Here is a 19,405-nt window from a genome sequence, read left to right as displayed (position 1 = left end):
TTGCAAACGTTTCAGTTTTCTTATTCAAATAGCGTCACCTATCCAAACTTAACTGTTCTATGCGTATGATGAAAACACACTTCAAGCGCCAGTAGAGAAATGATAACCTTCTCGCCATAAATTTTCATAATAGCCTTTCCGTAATTTAACCAGAAGCGAGAAAATATAAACCAACATCTGAAATCAATTAAGCACTCTGCTATATCTTGAGGTGTATCCCATTCTTACTTAATTGCAGTATTTAGCCTCAAAATTAAGCAGTCGTTTATCAGCCTTAATTTTTAATGAGTTAACAACCGTTAATGGACACATTATTTATGTATTTATTACGAAAATATGTTCTCTTTCATTTCGAATTTTCTTTACGGAACAGCAGTTGACGGGTATTACTAATCGACTCCGACATCGCCTTCGAATGTCGATGAGAGAACTCGCTAGTGCACATAGTGAGGAAACGATGCCGAAAGTAATCGAACGCATGCAATATCATCGCTGGGGTGCATAAATATTGGTAATGGAAAAAAATCGTGCGCGCTTAATCGCTCGTAATAATGGATGCGTCAGTGATAGGGCTCTCGCTGTAACCGAAGGACGATACACAGTTTAATATAGGAAATTTGAAGGAACAGAAATCAGTCGTAGCTATAGCGGAGTTCTCGATATATGCCGTACTCGTTATAGCGGACTTCTACTGTAAATGATTTATCTACAACAGTGATAAGCTGCCGGCAATTCACAGCGTAATGAATTATGTATTGCATACACCAGAGCAACTCAGAAGGAAAATGAAAGATGGCAACAAAGCGATGGCTGTTCCTGCCATTGTGCTTCCTCCCTGCAAATGTATTTATTAAATAGAGAATGTTAAATAGTTATTTTAATAACTCATGGGTAAAAGCATGCCCCATCCATTTTCTTTCTTTCATAATACAATGTAAAGTGCATTATAATATTCCTTAATCGCAAGGAATTGTGGATGTCTAAGAGGGGGTGTGGTCACTCCTTGTAGGTCCATAAGAGCAATACTGTTTTCTTAACATGGAATGACCTGTAGCGCTCCTGTGAGAAAAACATCAACTACGTGCTGCTTGCTGTTTAGCATGGAAGTGGAGGCAAATGGCAAGGCGTTATGCGCATAGCAGATGGCGATGGTCATGCTATTACCATACACTTGATTTGTTATACATCCATTCTTTATGAGCTCCTAAAAACATGTTTACAGTGCAAGAATTTGTAAATTTTGAGTCCTGTCCTTTTTTTTTTTTTTTTGGTAACAATTATCCGTTCTGTTTCTAGGTTCGTGATCGTGAGTTGTATAGCGATACAGATACAGAAGTGAAGAGACAGATCTGGAAGGATAATCAGTCTTTGTTCGGCGATGAAGTGTCTCCACTCTTGAGTCAGTATATTAGGGAAAAGGAGCATATTCTATTTGACCACTTGAATCTCACAAATTTGTTCTTTACACCTTCTCCAAAGGTATGTATATCGATTTATATTTGAACGGTAATTTAGGTGTGGCTACTTTGCATTGTAATGATTTGCCAAGAATGGATCTGTGCATGTCTCATTTCTCTTTTTTTTGTGTCAGTATTGGCTATTAGACATAGTTTACTGCCAAAATTATGAAAGCAAGAAGCATTTCTTCAGATGAATTCTCTTAATTATGATGATTGCTGCTTGTAATGTGGAAATGATGTGATTAGTCAAGAATTTTGTATCGATTATGCAGGTCTGATGAATCTAGGCTATATTAAACCTCATCATTGACATACTAGGTTTTCTTTGGTTACAGCAGTAAAAATGTTCTAGTTTGTCTCATTTTGTTTTCTTTTGGCTTGGTGACATAAGCTCATCCAGGCCTACAAAGTCTTCCATTCTTCCCTTTATGATTTGTTTCTTCCTCATTCTTCAAGTTTATCAGTTGTCATTTTCATTATCTTTCTGAACAATAGGGGCTGCTGGCAATGCAGTTTTGCACTTTATAAAACAGTCAATACACCAACCACCACCATTGTCACAATACTGTTAATGATGCTCACTGTTGATGGACTTGGCAATAAAAATCTAAATTTCTTAATATCTCCATCATCATAGCTTGTAAGGTAAAGTGTATGAGATAAGAGATTTAAAATAGTATTTTACACTACTTTTATTATGTACAGCTTTTCAATACACCTCATATTAACGGAGAAATTTGACATATTATGTTTTTTTCCCCCCCCTGATATTGCTATGCCACTGTGTATTGTAACGTGACAGGCCCGCAAATAAACACACAACTAGTAACTATACCCTACCTGGGAGTTAAAGTAAATGCCAAAAACACATGGTAAATGTGGTGGTACTGTCTATCTTTTGGTAAGGCGTTAAAAATACTTTACATGTGTTAAGTAATGTTATTTCCACGTAAAAGTTATGTACGTCATCTAAATATGTTCATCTTCACTTTTCACTTTTAAAAAGCTGTGTAGTTTCAATTTATAATTGATACTCATGCGTTAAAGTGCCTTTTGAGAGGGGCGATGTGTCAAAAGTGGAACAGCCAATGCAGTATTCAGTAGTGGCTCATTTAGCTAACATACAACCCACGTGCTTTCTGTTTACTGCTGTGTTCCAGGTGTTATTGGCACGCCAGTGACTCTGCATATTCTTACGAGTTTCTTTCGTGCTAATATTTAATGATATATCATTATTAAGTTGATAGTCAGTCTTTGTCTTTGTGTTTAGGATTTAGTCAACTGTTTTAATTTGCATTTACGTTTGTTAAAGTTCTGTGTGGAGTGAAGATGGATGAGCCCAGCATTTCTCATGTAAAGCATAAGAAAGGAAGAGCATTGAGAGGTGGAGAAAAACAGTTGTTTTCTCAATGTTTTTAAGAAGTTTAGAGACGCAAATCCTGGTAGTACTCTCAGAAATGTGACGAGGTTAGTAGTTGCTACTACTGACATTTCTAGGACTAGTATTTATCGTGCTAGAAAGAAACTTAAAACTACAGAAAGCTTCGGGAGGGGGGAAGACGAATTTATTACTTGGGTGAGATGTGGGTAAATTCAGGACATACCTGTGCGAAAGTATGGGGTAAAACTATCAAATCCAGTAAGGACGCATTCTTGAAGGGATTATTAAGCGGCTTAAAGAATCCTTTGGGGAAGGGGAAACACTTGATAATTATGCATATCGGCAGTGAGAAAGGTTTAGTGGAAGGAGGGTTACTATGTTTTGAATCTTAACTCCACGAAAGACTATCACGAGGAAATGAATGGAGATGTATTCGAAGAATGGTTTGTGAATGTTCTTACTCGTCTTGAAGCCAATGCAAGAACCTTTCTTATCTGACGCAAATAACGTCTTTGCCACAAAACTATTTCCTCCCTTTTAATGAGCAGTGGTTGGCGACTACGCAACATAAACTTGAAATTTAGAGTTTTTAAAAGCTTATGAAGCGTTTCACATGAAAACAAAGGCAGGGTTTCAGCACTCTTCACAGATTCTAATATCGTGTTGATTGTTGGTATTTCACTTCTGAAGAAAAACTTGTGAACGATCTATGATGGCTGATGCCCTGAGAGAAAAGCATTACAGTAAAACTTCGTTAATTCGAAGTCATTGGGACGCAAAATTCAGACTTCGAATTAACCACAAACTCTTAATTCAGAAATGCCAACCCTTGCTGCATCAAAAAATATTCTAAGATCTGTACTGCATGAAATTAACCTTGTTTCAAAGTTTAAACCTTTGAAATGCCAAGGAAAAAACCGATTTCCAAAATGTATCCAAGAAGGTGCATTTGCAGTATTCAAATTCACAATACAGTATTCACTTGGATAACTCACTGACAAACATAACCTCATACAACGAAAGAAAACAAAAGCATGATTCTTTTTTTTTTTTGCTTTACGTCGCACCGACACAGACAGGTCTTATGGCGACGATGGAATAGGATAGGCCTAGGAACTGGAAGGAAGTGGCCGTGGCCTTAATTAAGGTACAGCCCAGGCATTTGCCTGGTGTGAAAATGGGAAACCACGGAAAACCATCTTCAGGGCTGCCAACAGTGGGGCTCGAACCCACTATCTCCCGATTACTGGATACTGGCCGCACTTAAGCGACTGCAACTATCGAGCTCGGTTAAAGCATGATTCAAAGACGAGGGGAAATCTAAGCTGGCTTCCCTGAGCAAGTCCTTTACTCATTGGATTACTGAACTTTCCTATCACGAGGGGATAAAGTCTCTCACTTCTGTCTGCATTCGAACACAGTACAGTGACTCACCTATCTTTGTATGATTTTCTGCCATGGTACTTATCTCGTAACTCAGAAATGCGAACGCTTGCCACGTCACAAAGTATACTAAGAAGCATTAATGTATGCAATCACCTTGATTCACAGTTTAAGCCTTTGAAAAAATCTATTCCCAAAATGTATCCAACAAGGTGCATTTATATAATTCAAATAATGCACTTGAGTAAGTCAATGGCAAACATAACCTCACGCATCAAAAGAAAAAGAACACACGATTCAAAGACGAGGACAAATTATGCTGGCTCCCTTGTGAAAGTCCTTTATTCATAGGATTACTATACTGAATGCATTTTAGATGTCCTGTACTTGCACGGAAAGTGCCCGACGCCCTTATAGCATAGTGGCTCTACCGCACCATATCATTTTATGGTACGTTTACTTTTCTGATGTCTTCACGTTCCTAGCGAACTCTAGTATCTATCAACTATTACTCTTTCCCATCATGTGTCCTTACCACTATGTAATCCTTCTCTATTCCGACAGATGGCGTCTTATACGATAGGATAGGTCAAAGCATTTCTTTCTGCCCCGTCTTGTGGAATTATCTTTCTGATGGATTTTTTTGAGATCTTTTCGACGTGAGAAGATGGAGGGATTCGATTTTCAAGTCGCCTTTATGGCTTATAAAATATATTTTAAGAAATTCAAGATGTCTTTGGACACATCTCAACCTTTTGAGTATGCTGTTTGCTTATATTATCGAGGTATTTATTTTTCTTTAATCTTCTTTTAGTTGAGTTATAAAGGCTTCCCTCATTACGTGTTTTTCTGATTTATTCGTGTGTTAACCTTGATTTCTTTTACTGATTCACTATGTTTGAGAATAGAAGGTAGTACGGATTCATGTGTATGTATGAGATTGTCTGCTGTGTGCGACCGAGACCTTTTTCCCATGTCGCTTTATTAACATTCCGCTTGAGCTCATGTCGTATTATTTTATCACGTGTTCTGTATAATTCATATCCATTTCATTGATCTGGTATGAATTCAAGCTAACTACGCGATTTGCCTGCTTCTGTGTGTTTTGATGGACCACTTTCTGTTTCATATTGTCTGAGCTCGAGAGCGGTTGTTTATTTATTATGTGCTGTTCGTCGACACTCTTATATGTTCCTTTATTTGCGACAACCTAACCTCTTGGTCTCTGTGTGAGCGTGGGTGGTTCTGACTTTTGATTCGTGCTACCTTTTGTGCTTAATTTACCTGTTTATTGATCGTTTCATATCACCGTCATTGGCTTTCCTTTCTTATTTTCTAGTTTAATATGTTTTATTCCTTGAGGGTTGCCTTTCTATATTTTCTTGTTGTGTTGCGTGAAACTATGGTAACCGCCCCTTTTGCTTTTCCTCTCTGGTTGAATTTTAAGAGCTCGGTGCACCCTTCCCTCTTCTCTATTTATTCTCTTTTTACTTAATGTTATTCTATTCTCGGGGGATGTGATTATTATTGTTGAGAGTCTTGATGCCTTGACGGTAGAATCGAATGAGAGTACGTTATGATGTGAGGCTATTACTCTCTAATCTTATGATTGTCTTGACCTGACGTGCTATAAAGAAATGTTTTGTACTGTCTAAACTCATATGCTTCAGCTAATTGGTATAGATGCCATATCTTTATGCTAAACTTTTCTTCACGTCCTTTACGAAGGTAAGTTTTTGCGAAGGTATTATTATCATTGTGTCTGGTGTATTTCAATCATGGGCCACATATTATTAATATTGCCCATTTGATTTTCGGCCCCCGTTTTACTTATGCTATTTTCTTTTGATTTTATTTTCATAATAAATTTAAGTTCTTACCCTTGTCACTGTTATGTTTTATTTTCTTTGCGTCTCTTATATGTTTCTTTTACCTATAAGAGGCCCGAGTCCAGTTCCTGGCAGTTTTCTTTTCGCTAGTTTTGACCAAATCCACTGCACTGGGTCTTCATCGTATCCTTAGTGTCAGTTCATGGCTTCTCGAACTTCCCTGTGATGAGGGGAAGAAATCTCTCGCTTCCGTGTGCATTGCAACACAGTGCAATGACCCCCGTTGTACGATTTCCCGGCTGGCACTTCCCTCCTATAAAACTGTAAATCCGTTTGGGCTCGGCATTAGAAAAACAATGCAGTTTCATCGGCATTGACAATGTTCAGTTCGTACCAATTGATTATATGAGCCAGGCTTTTTCGCCAACCAATGGCATCGCTGGTGTTCGCGGATTCTGCTTCTCCGCACACTGCCTGCTAAGTGATAATATGGTGTTCCTTAAAATGCAGAATACAAAAGAATGACAATTTTACTCAAACTTAGCAAATATGAAGCACACTGTAGACACACCGAAGTGAGTGAAAATACTGAATGAAATCTACCCCAGCATGTTCTGGAAGATGCGTTCTATCATGACGCGGGTAAATTTCTAATTTAAATTACTCTGAAAAAAAAAAAAAAAAAAAAAATATATATATATATATTTTTAATATAAAGGCAGTTTGAATTAAAAGTCTGAATTTCGGTAATGGGACCGACATTATTCTTCGATTACATAAAATCAGCTTCATGGTCCGTATCGCACTTCAATAGATTCACAATTAAATATTTATTTTCCACCTAGTCGATACAATGATTGCTTAAGGCAATTTTTAATGGTCAAAAGTGGTACATGTTTCGTATATTATCAACATCTTCAGCCACATAACACTGTTTAGATGAAAAATGTATAAAATTGACAAAGTAATGTCCTCTAAAGCATTACTTTGTCAATTTTATACATTTTTCATCTAAACAGTGTTATGTGGCTGAAGATGTTGATAATATACAAAACATGTACCACTTTTGACCATTAAAAATTGCCTTAAGCAATCATTGTATCGACTAGGTGGAAAATAAATATTTAATTGTGAATTATTCTTCGAATTACGAATTATCCATATTTCGAATTAATTTAAATAACATGCAAAACCGTACCTCATGTTTCCAGGAACGGGAGCTTCTTCGTATTAGCCGGGACTTTGAATTAACCGATTTTGAATTATCGAGGTTCTACTGTATGAGGAGGTACATGGATTGTCTCAGACAGGGTCAAGCCGACGGATTGACATGTTAGCTATACCACCGGGCTCAAGTAGAGTGTTCATAATAGACCCCACAATTAGAACCAAAGCATCATCCACTCAACCGCCCGACTCGTTGGCTGAACGGTCAGCGTACTGGCCTTCGATTCAGAGGGTCCCGGGTTCGATTCCCGGCTGGGTCGGAGATTTTAACCTTAATTGGTTAATTCCAATGGCACGGGGGCTAGATGTATGTGTTGTCTTCATCATCATTTCATCCTCATCATGACGCCCAGGTCGCCTACGGGCGTCAAATAGAAAGACCTGCAACTGGCGAGCCGAACCCGTCCTGGGATATCCCGGCACTAAAAGCCATACGATATTTTATTTATCCACTCAACCACATGATGTACACAAGGAGAAATGAATCACGAAATGCAGAAACACCCTCTGTCCATTCGAGTGTTTTTTTCAGGAGGAACTAAAAACTTAATAATTATGTTGTATTATGCAGCAGGACACTGAAGTTTTGCAGGTTAATAGAATTTTCCTACAGGAGTATTACTACAAAGTTTCAAGTTGATATTTGTAGCACATATTGAGAAAAGTATTAAATAATGCCGTGGACATACGGGGTTTCTGCAATGCATGAAGCAACCTCAGTTATTAAGGACAATAAGTGGCAAATATACTGTTTATTGTGCCAAACTATACTATTTCAAGAATACAGTGAATATATTTTCCCATATACTAACTGCATTTATCTTCTGATGATGGGCTTAAGCACAAAGCAACCAAATGATTAATATTCATTGTCAATCACATTCATGTTGATAGTTCTCCTCCCCGCTATGGGTAGGCCATGTCATGATGTCAACATAAAATTCTTGAATATCGGAACTGTGAGGTAGATATGGAAGGAAACGTTGCAGATCAGTACGTTTAGGTGTCCAAGATAGGAAGGCGGCTTGGATAAGCTAATGTTGCCGGTGGTGAAGGGATGATGTTTGTGGACGCCAGCCTGAATGTATGTTGCAGCAGTCCACCAATCACTACTGATCCTATGTGTTCTCGGGAGTAGTGGAATTCCTTAAATTGTGAGATAGAAAAATGACAGTCCCCTTCCCATTCACATATTGTGCATTTTCTGCCATGGTACTTATCTCGTAACTCAGAAATGCGAACGCTTGCCACGTCACAAAGTATACTAAGAAGCATTAATGTATGCAATCACCTTGATTCACAGTTTAAGCCTTTGAAAAAATCTATTTTTTTTTTTTCACTGTTTATTTCTTATACAACTTGCATTTAACTCCTTTTTCTCTTCTTTTTAACCCCTCAGCGTCGCAGCCATTTAAATAGCTTCCTACCCCGCGGCCGGATGAGATTTCAACTACGCGCGACTGCAATACATCGATTCACTTAAAGCGTTACTACAAGTATAAGAGTAGCCCGATTTTCGCGAAATTTGGAATACCTTATGATAGAACTATGTACATGCAGATAATTACATAATTGTTTCACATTTCCTTAGTAATTTAGTTCCGTGTGATAGAGTTCGAACACTCTTTGAGACAGGGACTCAAGTCACACTCCTGGAAGCAGTACACTGACGTCTTCTTTTCGCTGTGTTTTGAACACAGGATACAATGTCTCTGAGGTTTGGATTTCCAACACTTGGGTGCTAATTTCCTGATAAAATGTCTTTCCTCCAACCTTAGAACTGTATTATCTGATGCGCGCCGGCCTTAAATATTTCGTTCCCCTCCCGAGCGAGCGTATTTTGTAAACAAACCTTTCACCAGCTGAACCCGATAAGGTAATTGCTCAATATTTGTCTCTGTGACCTGTGTGAGTATTATTAGAGAATTTAGCAATCAGAATTCACCGTTGAAAACTTCTCTTTGACCTGTATAATTATCTAGTCTCTTATACGAAATTTCCAAGTACTGTTTCCTCCTCATCGTCACTCTCATCATTTACCACTGCTACATCATCTATTTCATTATCACTGCTGCTTATACTGTCACTACTACTTCCGACTAAACTTTCATCTGAATTATACAATATTTCAAGCACGGTACTGACCACGGCTGAGCGTGGCGCGTCACACGGACTGATGAAGCTGCAGCGAGACCGAAAGCAACAGGACGAAACTGAATGAGGGGAATAACATTTATGACAAAACAAACCAACTCGATACATATTTCAGATAAAAGGTCGAGACATTTTCTTTCAAGCGAGATGTATACCATGAACAACTGGTTCTCGTATCGTATGACAGAAAGCAGCACTAACTGATGCCTACACAGAGCGCTCGTGGAGAGTTACGAAAATATTACAAGCTGAGAAATAAAGACAAATATAATAAATAAACCGCACTCCCAATGTACAAATAGAGCAAAGAACATCACACGAAAAGACAAACTTCTCAGATCATCTTTTCTTTATTTTATTCTGTGGGAAAGAATTAAGCAAACAGACTTTTAAAAAAAGCAAGAGATTAGTGCTCAGACTAATTTGACAAATAATTATCCTTGCAAAAACAACTACATCATAACAATTTTTCAGTTCTTGTTTACAACGCTGATAAACCTGAAAATGTCTTCTTGGAAACAAAACAATTTGCATATCAATAACTCCAAAACTCTTCGCGCTATAGCCGTAAATGTGAAACAATGTATGGGTCTATACCACGTATAGAGGTCGGCGGCTACGGAAGAAAAGAGGGTCTATACCACGTATAGAGGTCGGCGCTGAGGGGTTAACTGTATCAAGATCCATTAAAGTACCCTCAGATACACACGTTGCTTTGTCAGACATAAACTCAGATTAAACAACAGGAAACACTAAAAATCAATCAGGTCATAGAAACAAGATGGCTGACAATGCGTGTTGTGTGCTCTGCAGAAATCCCCTATGTCCAGGACATAAGGGGTTTCTGTACTTCATGAAAACTTCATTGTTCGATATTTCGGCTAAGGGAGTCTGGACGTACGGCACTTCTGCACAGTTTGTGCGCCGTGGTATAACAAGCCCATAACGGCCATAAACTCATTTTGGCCAAAAAGTGGACATAGGGGGTTTCTGCATTTCGTGATTCAAATGTGATGTATATAAACCTACAATTCCATACTATGCAGAGAAATATAATCTGGACTCCATAGATGTTTTAGGATTGATGATAGGAGCACGAGTAACCATTACTCGCACGTTTCACAACTTTTGTAAGAAATTTAATTTGCATAACCAATTTATTAAGGACATTGGGGTATCAGCTCTGAAAGGATCGTTAGCAATAGTAAAAAAAAATATCTATACTCTTAGCTAATCTTTGTCCTATGAGGAATTCCTCATGGATTTCAAAATTATTGACTGATGAACAATTTTTTAAAATTATTAAGTAGGCCTTATTATAGTACACATCATTTATGGACATATTTTAAACGAACCTTGTTTTTATGAATCAAATTTTCATGTAAGCTTTGTCTTTTTGGCAGCCTCCAAATGGGGGAAGCAGAAATGAAATGGCGTATGGCTTTTAGTGCCGAGAGTGTCCAAGGACAAGTTCGGCTCGCTAGATGCAGGTCTTTTGATTTGACACCCGTAGGTGACCTGCTCGTCATGATGAGGATGAAATGATGATGAAGACGACACATCCACCCAGCCCCCATGCCAGTGAAATTAACCAATTAAGATTAAAATTCCTGACCCTGCCGGGAATCAAACCCGGGACCCCTGTGACCAAAGGCCAGCACGCTAACCATTTAGCCATGGAGCCGGACTGGGGGAAGTAGAAATAAATGCATTTCTCTCTCTATAGACAATGCTTCTTACCATTCAGTTAGAACTGAGAAACTGCCCAAGTAGCTGTGGAGAAAGGGAGATATAATTACGTGTCTGGACGGGAAGGGAATCCCTTATGAACCGAACAGTTTCAAGTCGGAACTTCTTCTTAATGTCATCCCACAGCATAATGTAAAACAAAAGCTAAAGGTTTCCACTTATTCAATTCAAATTCATGAAGCAAACATGTTGTTGAAATTCATTGCAAGAGAAGTAAAGATTTGGATGTTAAACACTCGTCACAATCACATATCATGAGTAAGTTCTCACTTTTCTTCCACTTTGAAGAATGCACTTCACAGAAGACCAGGTAAGACACTTAAAATACTAGCATTTGAAGAATTTTCTAGAACAAATGTGAGGAGAATGATGTTGATGGGAAAGTGTTGAGATGTTCACTTATTTCCAATATGGATCATTGAAAAAGTTGAAAAAACAAAAGCAAACAAATAGAATAGAGCTGAGTTGTAGATAGAAGGTATAGTGTAGCCTAAGGTTGGGCTGAGGGATGTGGAATGGTGGGTGATTGCTGGAGGGAATTTGGAGAAAAATAATTTGATCTGTAATTCACATCTTGCCTTAACTCTTGATTTTGACTGATGATGGTCTCTAGTAAGACCGAAACTAGTTTCATCAAATATATGTAATTTTTTTTTTTTTAAGGTGGAAACCTTTAGCTTTTGTTTTACATTATATTGCTCTTCAATATGGAATAATATGAAAGTTATTACCTATGAATCCACAGCATATTAAGGACTCGTGTGGTGTGTATCGAGTAGATGATATCACATTGCAATCGGGAAGGCAAATTTTAAGGTTACCTCTTTACCATTGTCTTTAAATCCAATTGAAAGTGTGTGGAGCCAAGTTAAGGGCCGTGTGGCTTGGAACAACAAAACTTTCACCCTTGCGGAAGTAAGAAAACTGCTGCTGGAAGGGATTGAACTAGTGACCCCTCAACGTTGGGAAATGTGTGTAAAACACGTCATCGAGACTGAAGAAAAACAGATGTGGGAGACAGGGGCGTATTCTCTTTGAATGCAAGGCATTCATTGCATGCGTTATGATAACACAAAGAACTGTCTGATGTACGATTTTAGGTTGTTTCAAGTCAAATATTAACGATTTCATCTCTCAGAAGTTCAAAAGGTCCACGCAACTGTACTGGTTCCATTGCTTGACTACGTGTGGTGCTGGTGTAGTCTCGCCGTCTACTCCACTCTAGGAAGAAAGAGACAGTGAATGGAACAGTTAAGGATGTAAGGCATTCAATCTTAAAATTGCATTCGGTGGCAGATGTAGTTCTGAAACCCTCCGAACGATGTCGCTGCAATTGAAACTTGGTCAGAATTTGTCACCCCATACCCGTGCTACCCTCTGCCATCTGTTAGCAACTTGGAGGAAGTCGGCATCTTTACAGCGAACGGGACCCACAGATTACCCCCCAGCGAGAACCCAACGTGACGAAACTGACCAATGCCACTGGGGGACTTACCTCCAGTGCTTGAGTTGTGGCTAACTAGTGAGTTAATTCATTGTGTTTTCGGTGTTTTATTATATTTTGCGCACATGTGGTATTAACGATGAATGAGTCTAAAACGGATATAATTGTAAATCAGTTTGAAAAGCCATTTACTGGCCGTTCGTTTGATGAAAAGATTCAAATAGTTAAAGCCGGGAGACCTCTACCTTCCCTCATAAATTTCTTCTTCTTCTTCTTCTTCTTAATCTGCTTACCCTCCAGGGTTGGCTTTTCCCTCGGACTCAGCGAGGGATCCCTCCTCTACCGCCTCAAGGGCAGTGTACTGGAGCTTCAGACTCTGGGTCGGGGGATACAACTGGGGAGGATGACCAGTACCTCGCCCAGGCTGCCTCACCTGCTATGCTGAACATGGATCTTGCGGGGGATGGTATGATTGGAAGGGATAGACAAGGAAGAGGGAAGGAAGCGGCCGTGGCCTTATGTTAGGTACCATCCTGGCATTTGCCTGGAGGAGAAGTGGGAAATCACGGAAAACCACTTCGAGGATGGCTGAGGTGGGAATCGAACCCACCTCTACTTAGTTGACCTCCCGAGGCTGAATGGACCCCGTTCCAGCCCTCGTACCACTTTTCAAATTTCGTGGCAGAGCCGGGAATCGAACCCGGGCCTCCGGGGGTGGCAGCTAATCACACTAACCACTACACCACTGAGGCAGACCCTCGTAAATGTAAAAACAGAAAAACAAGAATTGTGTACGCACGTTCAATCCAGAAACTTACAGTAAAACTGTTTGGCTTGAGTTCACCTACATGTAATTTGGGTGAGTAGAATTGAAATATACTTAATACATTGTGTTAACTGCATCATTACTAGTTGCATGCCTCAGTGGAGATTCCAGGATATGCCACTGGTGGGAGACCAGTTAGTAGATGATACCATTGAACGGATAGTGGTAAATGTGAACGGCTCTGACAATGATGGGAGGTGATTGAGTAGCCCATCTTTCTTCCGCAGGCGACATTGAGTACAATAATCTTCAGAATGGTATTCAGTATCATCTTGATTCATTCTGGTGATTGTGTAAATGTTGTATGCTTCTTATAACATGTTAGTTACAGATGGTTTGAACTAGTTATCGATCTCGCGGATTCTGGACTGATGTTTTTATGCGACTAGTACTGTAATGCGCATGTGGCTGGGTTATTTGAGATAGGGTATAGTAGCATTTTACTCTATGACTTATTTAACTACTGTTATTGCCGGGCTGAGTGGCTCAGACGGTTGAGGCGCTGGCCTTCTGACCCCAATGTGGCAGGTTCGATCCTGGCTCAGTCCGGTGGTATTTGAAGGTGCTCAAATACGCCAGCCTCGTGTCGGTAGATTTACTGGCACGTAAAAGAACTCTTGCAGGACTAAATTCCGGCACCTTGGCGTCTCCGAAAACCGTAAAAGAGTAGTTAGTGGGACGTAAAGCAAATAGCATTATTATTATTATTATTATTATTATTATTATTATTATTATTATTATTATTATTATTATTATTAACTACTGTTATTTATACATAAACACAGACACACTAGTTCACAGTTTATGCTTATGCACCTACACAATCACACTGGCTCCACAGTTACACACAACACATTTTCCAGTATTGCACATTGTGCACTGTCTGTCTCAATGAGCCTTTGACGTTCATTCATTGGTCGCACATACCAGCAGTCTCTGCTCATTGTTACTGCTAGTCTTTGTCAGACTCCCACACTGACGTTTAAAGCCCAGGCCTCTCAACTCCACGTCAGAACTCACTTCATTTCAGAACTCCATCTGAACTCTGACTGACTACCTGCCTGTTTGGATTATATTGTTCAGGTCAGCAGCTCTAGATATTTCCATAAAGGGGTCGTCTCCAGAACTCTTTTCGGTCCGAGCAATCCAGAGGTTTCTAGGATGATGTCGGAGGGAGGGTGGCCTCCCACTTCAGGCTCGCCCTTCCTGGCTGGTAGACCGTACATACAGCGGGTGGGGCAGATAGTCTAGCCATGACATCAATTGTTCATGGACTGGGCAAAATCAGCTTGCTTCTCCTCAAGACCCCCTCAAAGCCTACAAATAAAATGGCAGACATTCCATTATATTCCTCACCATGCAAGTGTAAATTACTTTCAAAGTATTTTAGTCCTTTCAGATATTTCTGGACTAAATTACTACAAGAGTAAAATGTTGAAGAGCACCATCTTGTAGTATATTACTAAAGAAGTAAATAACTTACGAATATAGGTTAAATTTTACTCTCACGTCGTGCATGGAGTAAGCTAAGTTTAGACTTGTTGACTAATGATAATATCGTGCCGTATGAGAGGAAAGACGTTTCAAATGTGTTTATGGATTACTTAGATTATATTGAGGATCTTGACTCAGAAAATGATGGGAAATATAATAGTGTGTAGGCCTACAGTGCGTGAAAGGCGAGAGCTGCGTAATGTGCACACGGCGAGTTTCAGGAACGTTTTTGGTCTTAGGAAGGAATCCTTTATTTTCCTTCTAAATCCACTCGGATATCACTTACAGCTGAATTCTTGTTTTAATTTTGTTGTATCTCTCAGTTTACAGTTGCTGTGTGCCCTACGAGTGTGTCGTACCGGAACATTTCAGTACAGTTGCCGGTGATCTAATTAACGTTTACCGCACAACTGCTGGCTGTATCTTTCATCGCGTGGTTAAAGCACTAGTTGAGGCCAAATACAGTCTCTACTGTATTTGTTGAGGCTAAGAGGGAGGTACGCCTGCAAATGGTGATGATTGTTCGGAAAACAAAAGGATATTCTTCACGTTGGCAGGTTTCCGCACATCGTGGGTGCAATTGACTGTGATTGCGCGCATATTTCCATTTTTTGCCCTCTCGGTGACAACGGTGAACTTTTCAGAAATCGGAAAAGGTACCGGTATTTATCTTTTTTAAAAAATTTGCTTAACGTCGCACCGGCACAGATAGGTCTTATAGCAACGATAGGGCAGGAAAGGCCTAGGGATTGGGAAGCGGAAGTGGCCTTAAGGTAGGGCCTACAGACCCGCCATTTGCCTGGTGTGAAAATGGGAAAATTTCGCTGTGGATGTAGGCGATCTGTATGAAGAAACCACCATCAGATTTAATTTTTCCTGCATGTCCATGACTTTCTGCATTGCTTCCGCCTTCGCTTTTAAGTCCTTCTACAGAATCTTAACTTGCTCTTCACTGCGTTTTCCGTCACTCGAAGCATTGAATTCTTCTGTCATGACTTTCCATGAATTTCTTTTCTTATCAGTTATCCAGCATCTTTATGTTGTGTTTCTTACACCCTATATCCTTTGCATAGATCGTCATTATCTCTATTAAGATGCATTTATCTTTTTTGCTTACGTTTTTCCCCGTTTCCTATTGCACATAACCTTATCCATTTAGATTTCTTTAAAGAAGATACACGAACACAACACTACTCCGCGAATAAGGAACGCTACTTCTTTAGTAGTAACTAAAAGAGTAAATTGTACTTCAACTCTCCGACGTTACTTCTGGAGTAAATAACTCCCGTAGTAATTTACTTCTGTAGTATGGACTTCTTTAGTAAACGAACTTCCGTAGTAATTTACTCCAAGATGGTGCACGCCACCCTACTCTTTCTCCTAGATTAAAAATGGAGGTAGTAAAATGAAATGGCGTATGGCTTTTAGTGCTGGGATGTGTCTGAGGACTTAGGCTCGCCAGGTGCAGGTCTTTTGATTTGACCCCCATAGGCAACCTGTGCGTCATGATGAGGATGAAATGATGATGAAGACGACACATACAGCTAGTGCCCGTGCCAGGGTAATTAACCAATTATGGTTAAAATTCCCAACCCTGCTGGGAATCGAACCCGGGACCCCTTTGACCAAAGGCTAGCACGCTCCCCATTTAGCCATGGAGCCGGACAATGAAGGTAGTGATTTATAGTTATTTTCTAACTTTTGGGTGTGATTCAGTGTCACTTACTATACAGTGTAGTGACCCTGCTCACCAATACGACATCTTACTGTTACCGTTCATCTCACACGGCACTATGTAGTAACTTTTGAGATTATATGCCCTGCCACTGCCATGTTGTGAAAAATCACTACTATTACTTTTGCGAGAATAAGTAATGCATATTTTCTTTTTCTGTAGGATTATAAATTAATTTAGATAATATCACGTAAGTAGAATCGTGGCATGATCGAATAATGCATTTAATAACGTAGTTGGTGTGAAATGACAAATGTACAAATTTATTAATAACGGTCTTATTTCGCCCACTTCCTATGTAGAATTTAATTATGATGTCTAAGAAGCAAGGAAAATATGCAAGAACTTCTCCAAAAAGGGAACCGACGTCCTCTCTTTTACAAAGCTCTGTTCAGAAGGCTATTATAAATATCTATGAGGAATTGAAAAAGGAAGACATAGCAAACACAAACATACAGTGCAGTGATATGACAGTGATAACAAGAGTTGCAACATTATCGGAGGTAAGAATGTATTTCAATCTTGTTTCAATGATAAGTTTCTGACGTAATGAGAATCAGTTGAAATGGAAAGAAATGTTTTTATCAATCTAACCTAACCTAACCTAACCTAACCTAACCTAACCTAACCTAACCTTGTATTGCCTTCATGGTGTTACTGTTTGAAGACTTCGCCTTTGTGTATTCTTATTGACTTACGGCATATGTGTATTTAATATGTATATATACATACAATATTCTGTATTTACCTATGTGTATTATTACAGCATGGTTTCACTTCAGTCCAAAGAATAATAACAAATTACAGGAAGAATAAACCACAGAAATCTGGACATGATATTGGAGAATTGATTTTCAACCTATTTCTAAGGGAGGATGACTAGTTATTGTTCATGCTGGAATGAAAAGGAGCTTTGTACCTGGTATGTTTTTACTTCATGTTATTCTGAACTGAAATTGACTGGCACAGTATTTTGCTTTCTATCAGTTGTTTTTGATTTTTCCCTTCTCCCCTGTTAAGGGGTCTCTTGGTCATTCCAAAGACCTGTAGGTATTTCACTTTAGGTCAAAGATTAACTTTAGAGAGGTACTTAACTTAAAACTTCTCCAATGCATTTTCATTGGTATCAGCATCCGACTCCATGGCTAAATGGTTAGCCTGCTGGCCTTTGGTTACAGGGGTCCCGGGTTCGATTCGCTGCAGGGTCGGGAATTTTAACTCTCATTGGTTAATTTCCCTGGCACAGTGGGCTGGGTGTATGTGTTGTCTTCATCATTATTTCATCATCACGGCACGCAGGTCGCCTACAGGCGTCAAATCAAAAGACCTGCACTTGGCGAGCCGAACGCGTCCTGGGATTTCTCAGCACTAAAAGCCATACGCCATTTCATTTCATTTGTATCAGCAAATTACTTGTAAACTTAGGCTTATGTATTAGGTTTGTTCTGTATTGGTAATCTTCTCCTGAGTCAGTGTATGAGCTGGTTGTTAGATAGTAACTTAACATCCCTGAAGAAGGTGATATATTTTTAGGGAATACATTTTTAGAACAGATATGGTAAATTCATGCTAAAACTAAAAATTCTTGCAGGTGTTGATTTATTATTTAAAACAAATTTGAAGAGAAATCAGGACTACCATGGTGATATTAATAGTGAAATATTTCAGATGTATGTGGAAACACGATTGAGAAATACTAGACTGTGTGTCGTGATGAATGGACAATGCAGCCTATCACTGTAAGCTTGTAGAGCATCAACCAATGAAGAAATGGAGGAAAGATCAGTTAGTGGGAGTTATACTAGATGGAATATTTTCTTCTACTGAATGATATTATAGAATTTAATTTTAATTAGTCGGAGCCTCCGTGGCTCAGGCAGTACGCTGGCCTCTCACCTCTGGGTTCCGTGGCTCAAATCCCGGTCACTCCATGTGCGATTTGTGCTGGACAAAGCGGTACAGATTTTTCTCCGCATACTCCGGTTTTCCCTGTCAAATTTCATTCCAGCAACACTCTCCAATATCATTTCATCTGTCATTCATTAATCATTGCCCCAGAGGAGTGTGACAGGCTTCGGCAGCCGGTACAATGCCTATCCTTACCGCTAGATGCGGGCTTCATTCATTCCATTCCATTCCTGACCTGGTTGAATGACTGGAAACAGGCTGTGGATTTTCATTCATTTTCATTGTATAGGCAGAAAGGTGTGTGCTCACAAGAAAATGCAACAAAAGATGAGCTTCAGAGGTTGTGTCATATGAATTGAAGTCACTTAAAGGGGTGTAGTAGCATCTAAACATGAGTTTAGCTAATGTTGTTTACTTACATGTATGCATAATAATATTCTGTTATTTTTCTTAACCAGGGGCATTGTTGATGAGATGATGCACTATAAAGGCCATACTGTCCTACGACCTCCTCCATATCTCTCAATTTTCATTTTTCGAATTAGTATGGTCTGTGGCAAAGCAGTATTATAACAAAACAGTGGCTTCAAGACCAGGCCATGGAAAGAATCTCTTGATCAGGTAAGCCAAGTGATAATGTTATTTTTTGGATATAGGCAAGTGAACTTTATCATATACTTGCAGACTGTGATACTTAAATATATCTTACAGGTTACAGCAGAAGGAGAAATGAAGTGAAACATGCCGAGGAGAAGATTTTGAAGTTCTACAATAATGAGGTGAGAAGTGATTCTGAAGTGGAAGAACTTGTCATT

At 39.3% G+C, this 19,405-nt stretch overlaps 1 protein-coding gene across 1 annotated transcript in view; it reads left to right on the top strand.

Annotated features, from left to right (window-relative positions):
• The window catches only part of NELF-B (negative elongation factor B), a 149,040-nt gene that overhangs the window by 23,093 nt on the left and 106,542 nt on the right, over positions 1 to 19,405 (top strand). Inside the window, exon 4 of the mRNA XM_067145727.2 lies at positions 1,297 to 1,479. Coding sequence (XP_067001828.2) covers positions 1,297 to 1,479 — 183 coding nt within the window. The remainder of the gene's footprint in view (positions 1 to 1,296; positions 1,480 to 19,405) is intronic.

The sequence above is a fragment of the Anabrus simplex genome, chromosome 4, assembly GCF_040414725.1.
Source record: "Anabrus simplex isolate iqAnaSimp1 chromosome 4, ASM4041472v1, whole genome shotgun sequence".
In the NCBI taxonomy this organism is placed as follows: domain Eukaryota; kingdom Metazoa; phylum Arthropoda; class Insecta; order Orthoptera; family Tettigoniidae; genus Anabrus; species Anabrus simplex.
This window is presented reverse-complemented; position numbering and strand designations above follow the sequence as displayed.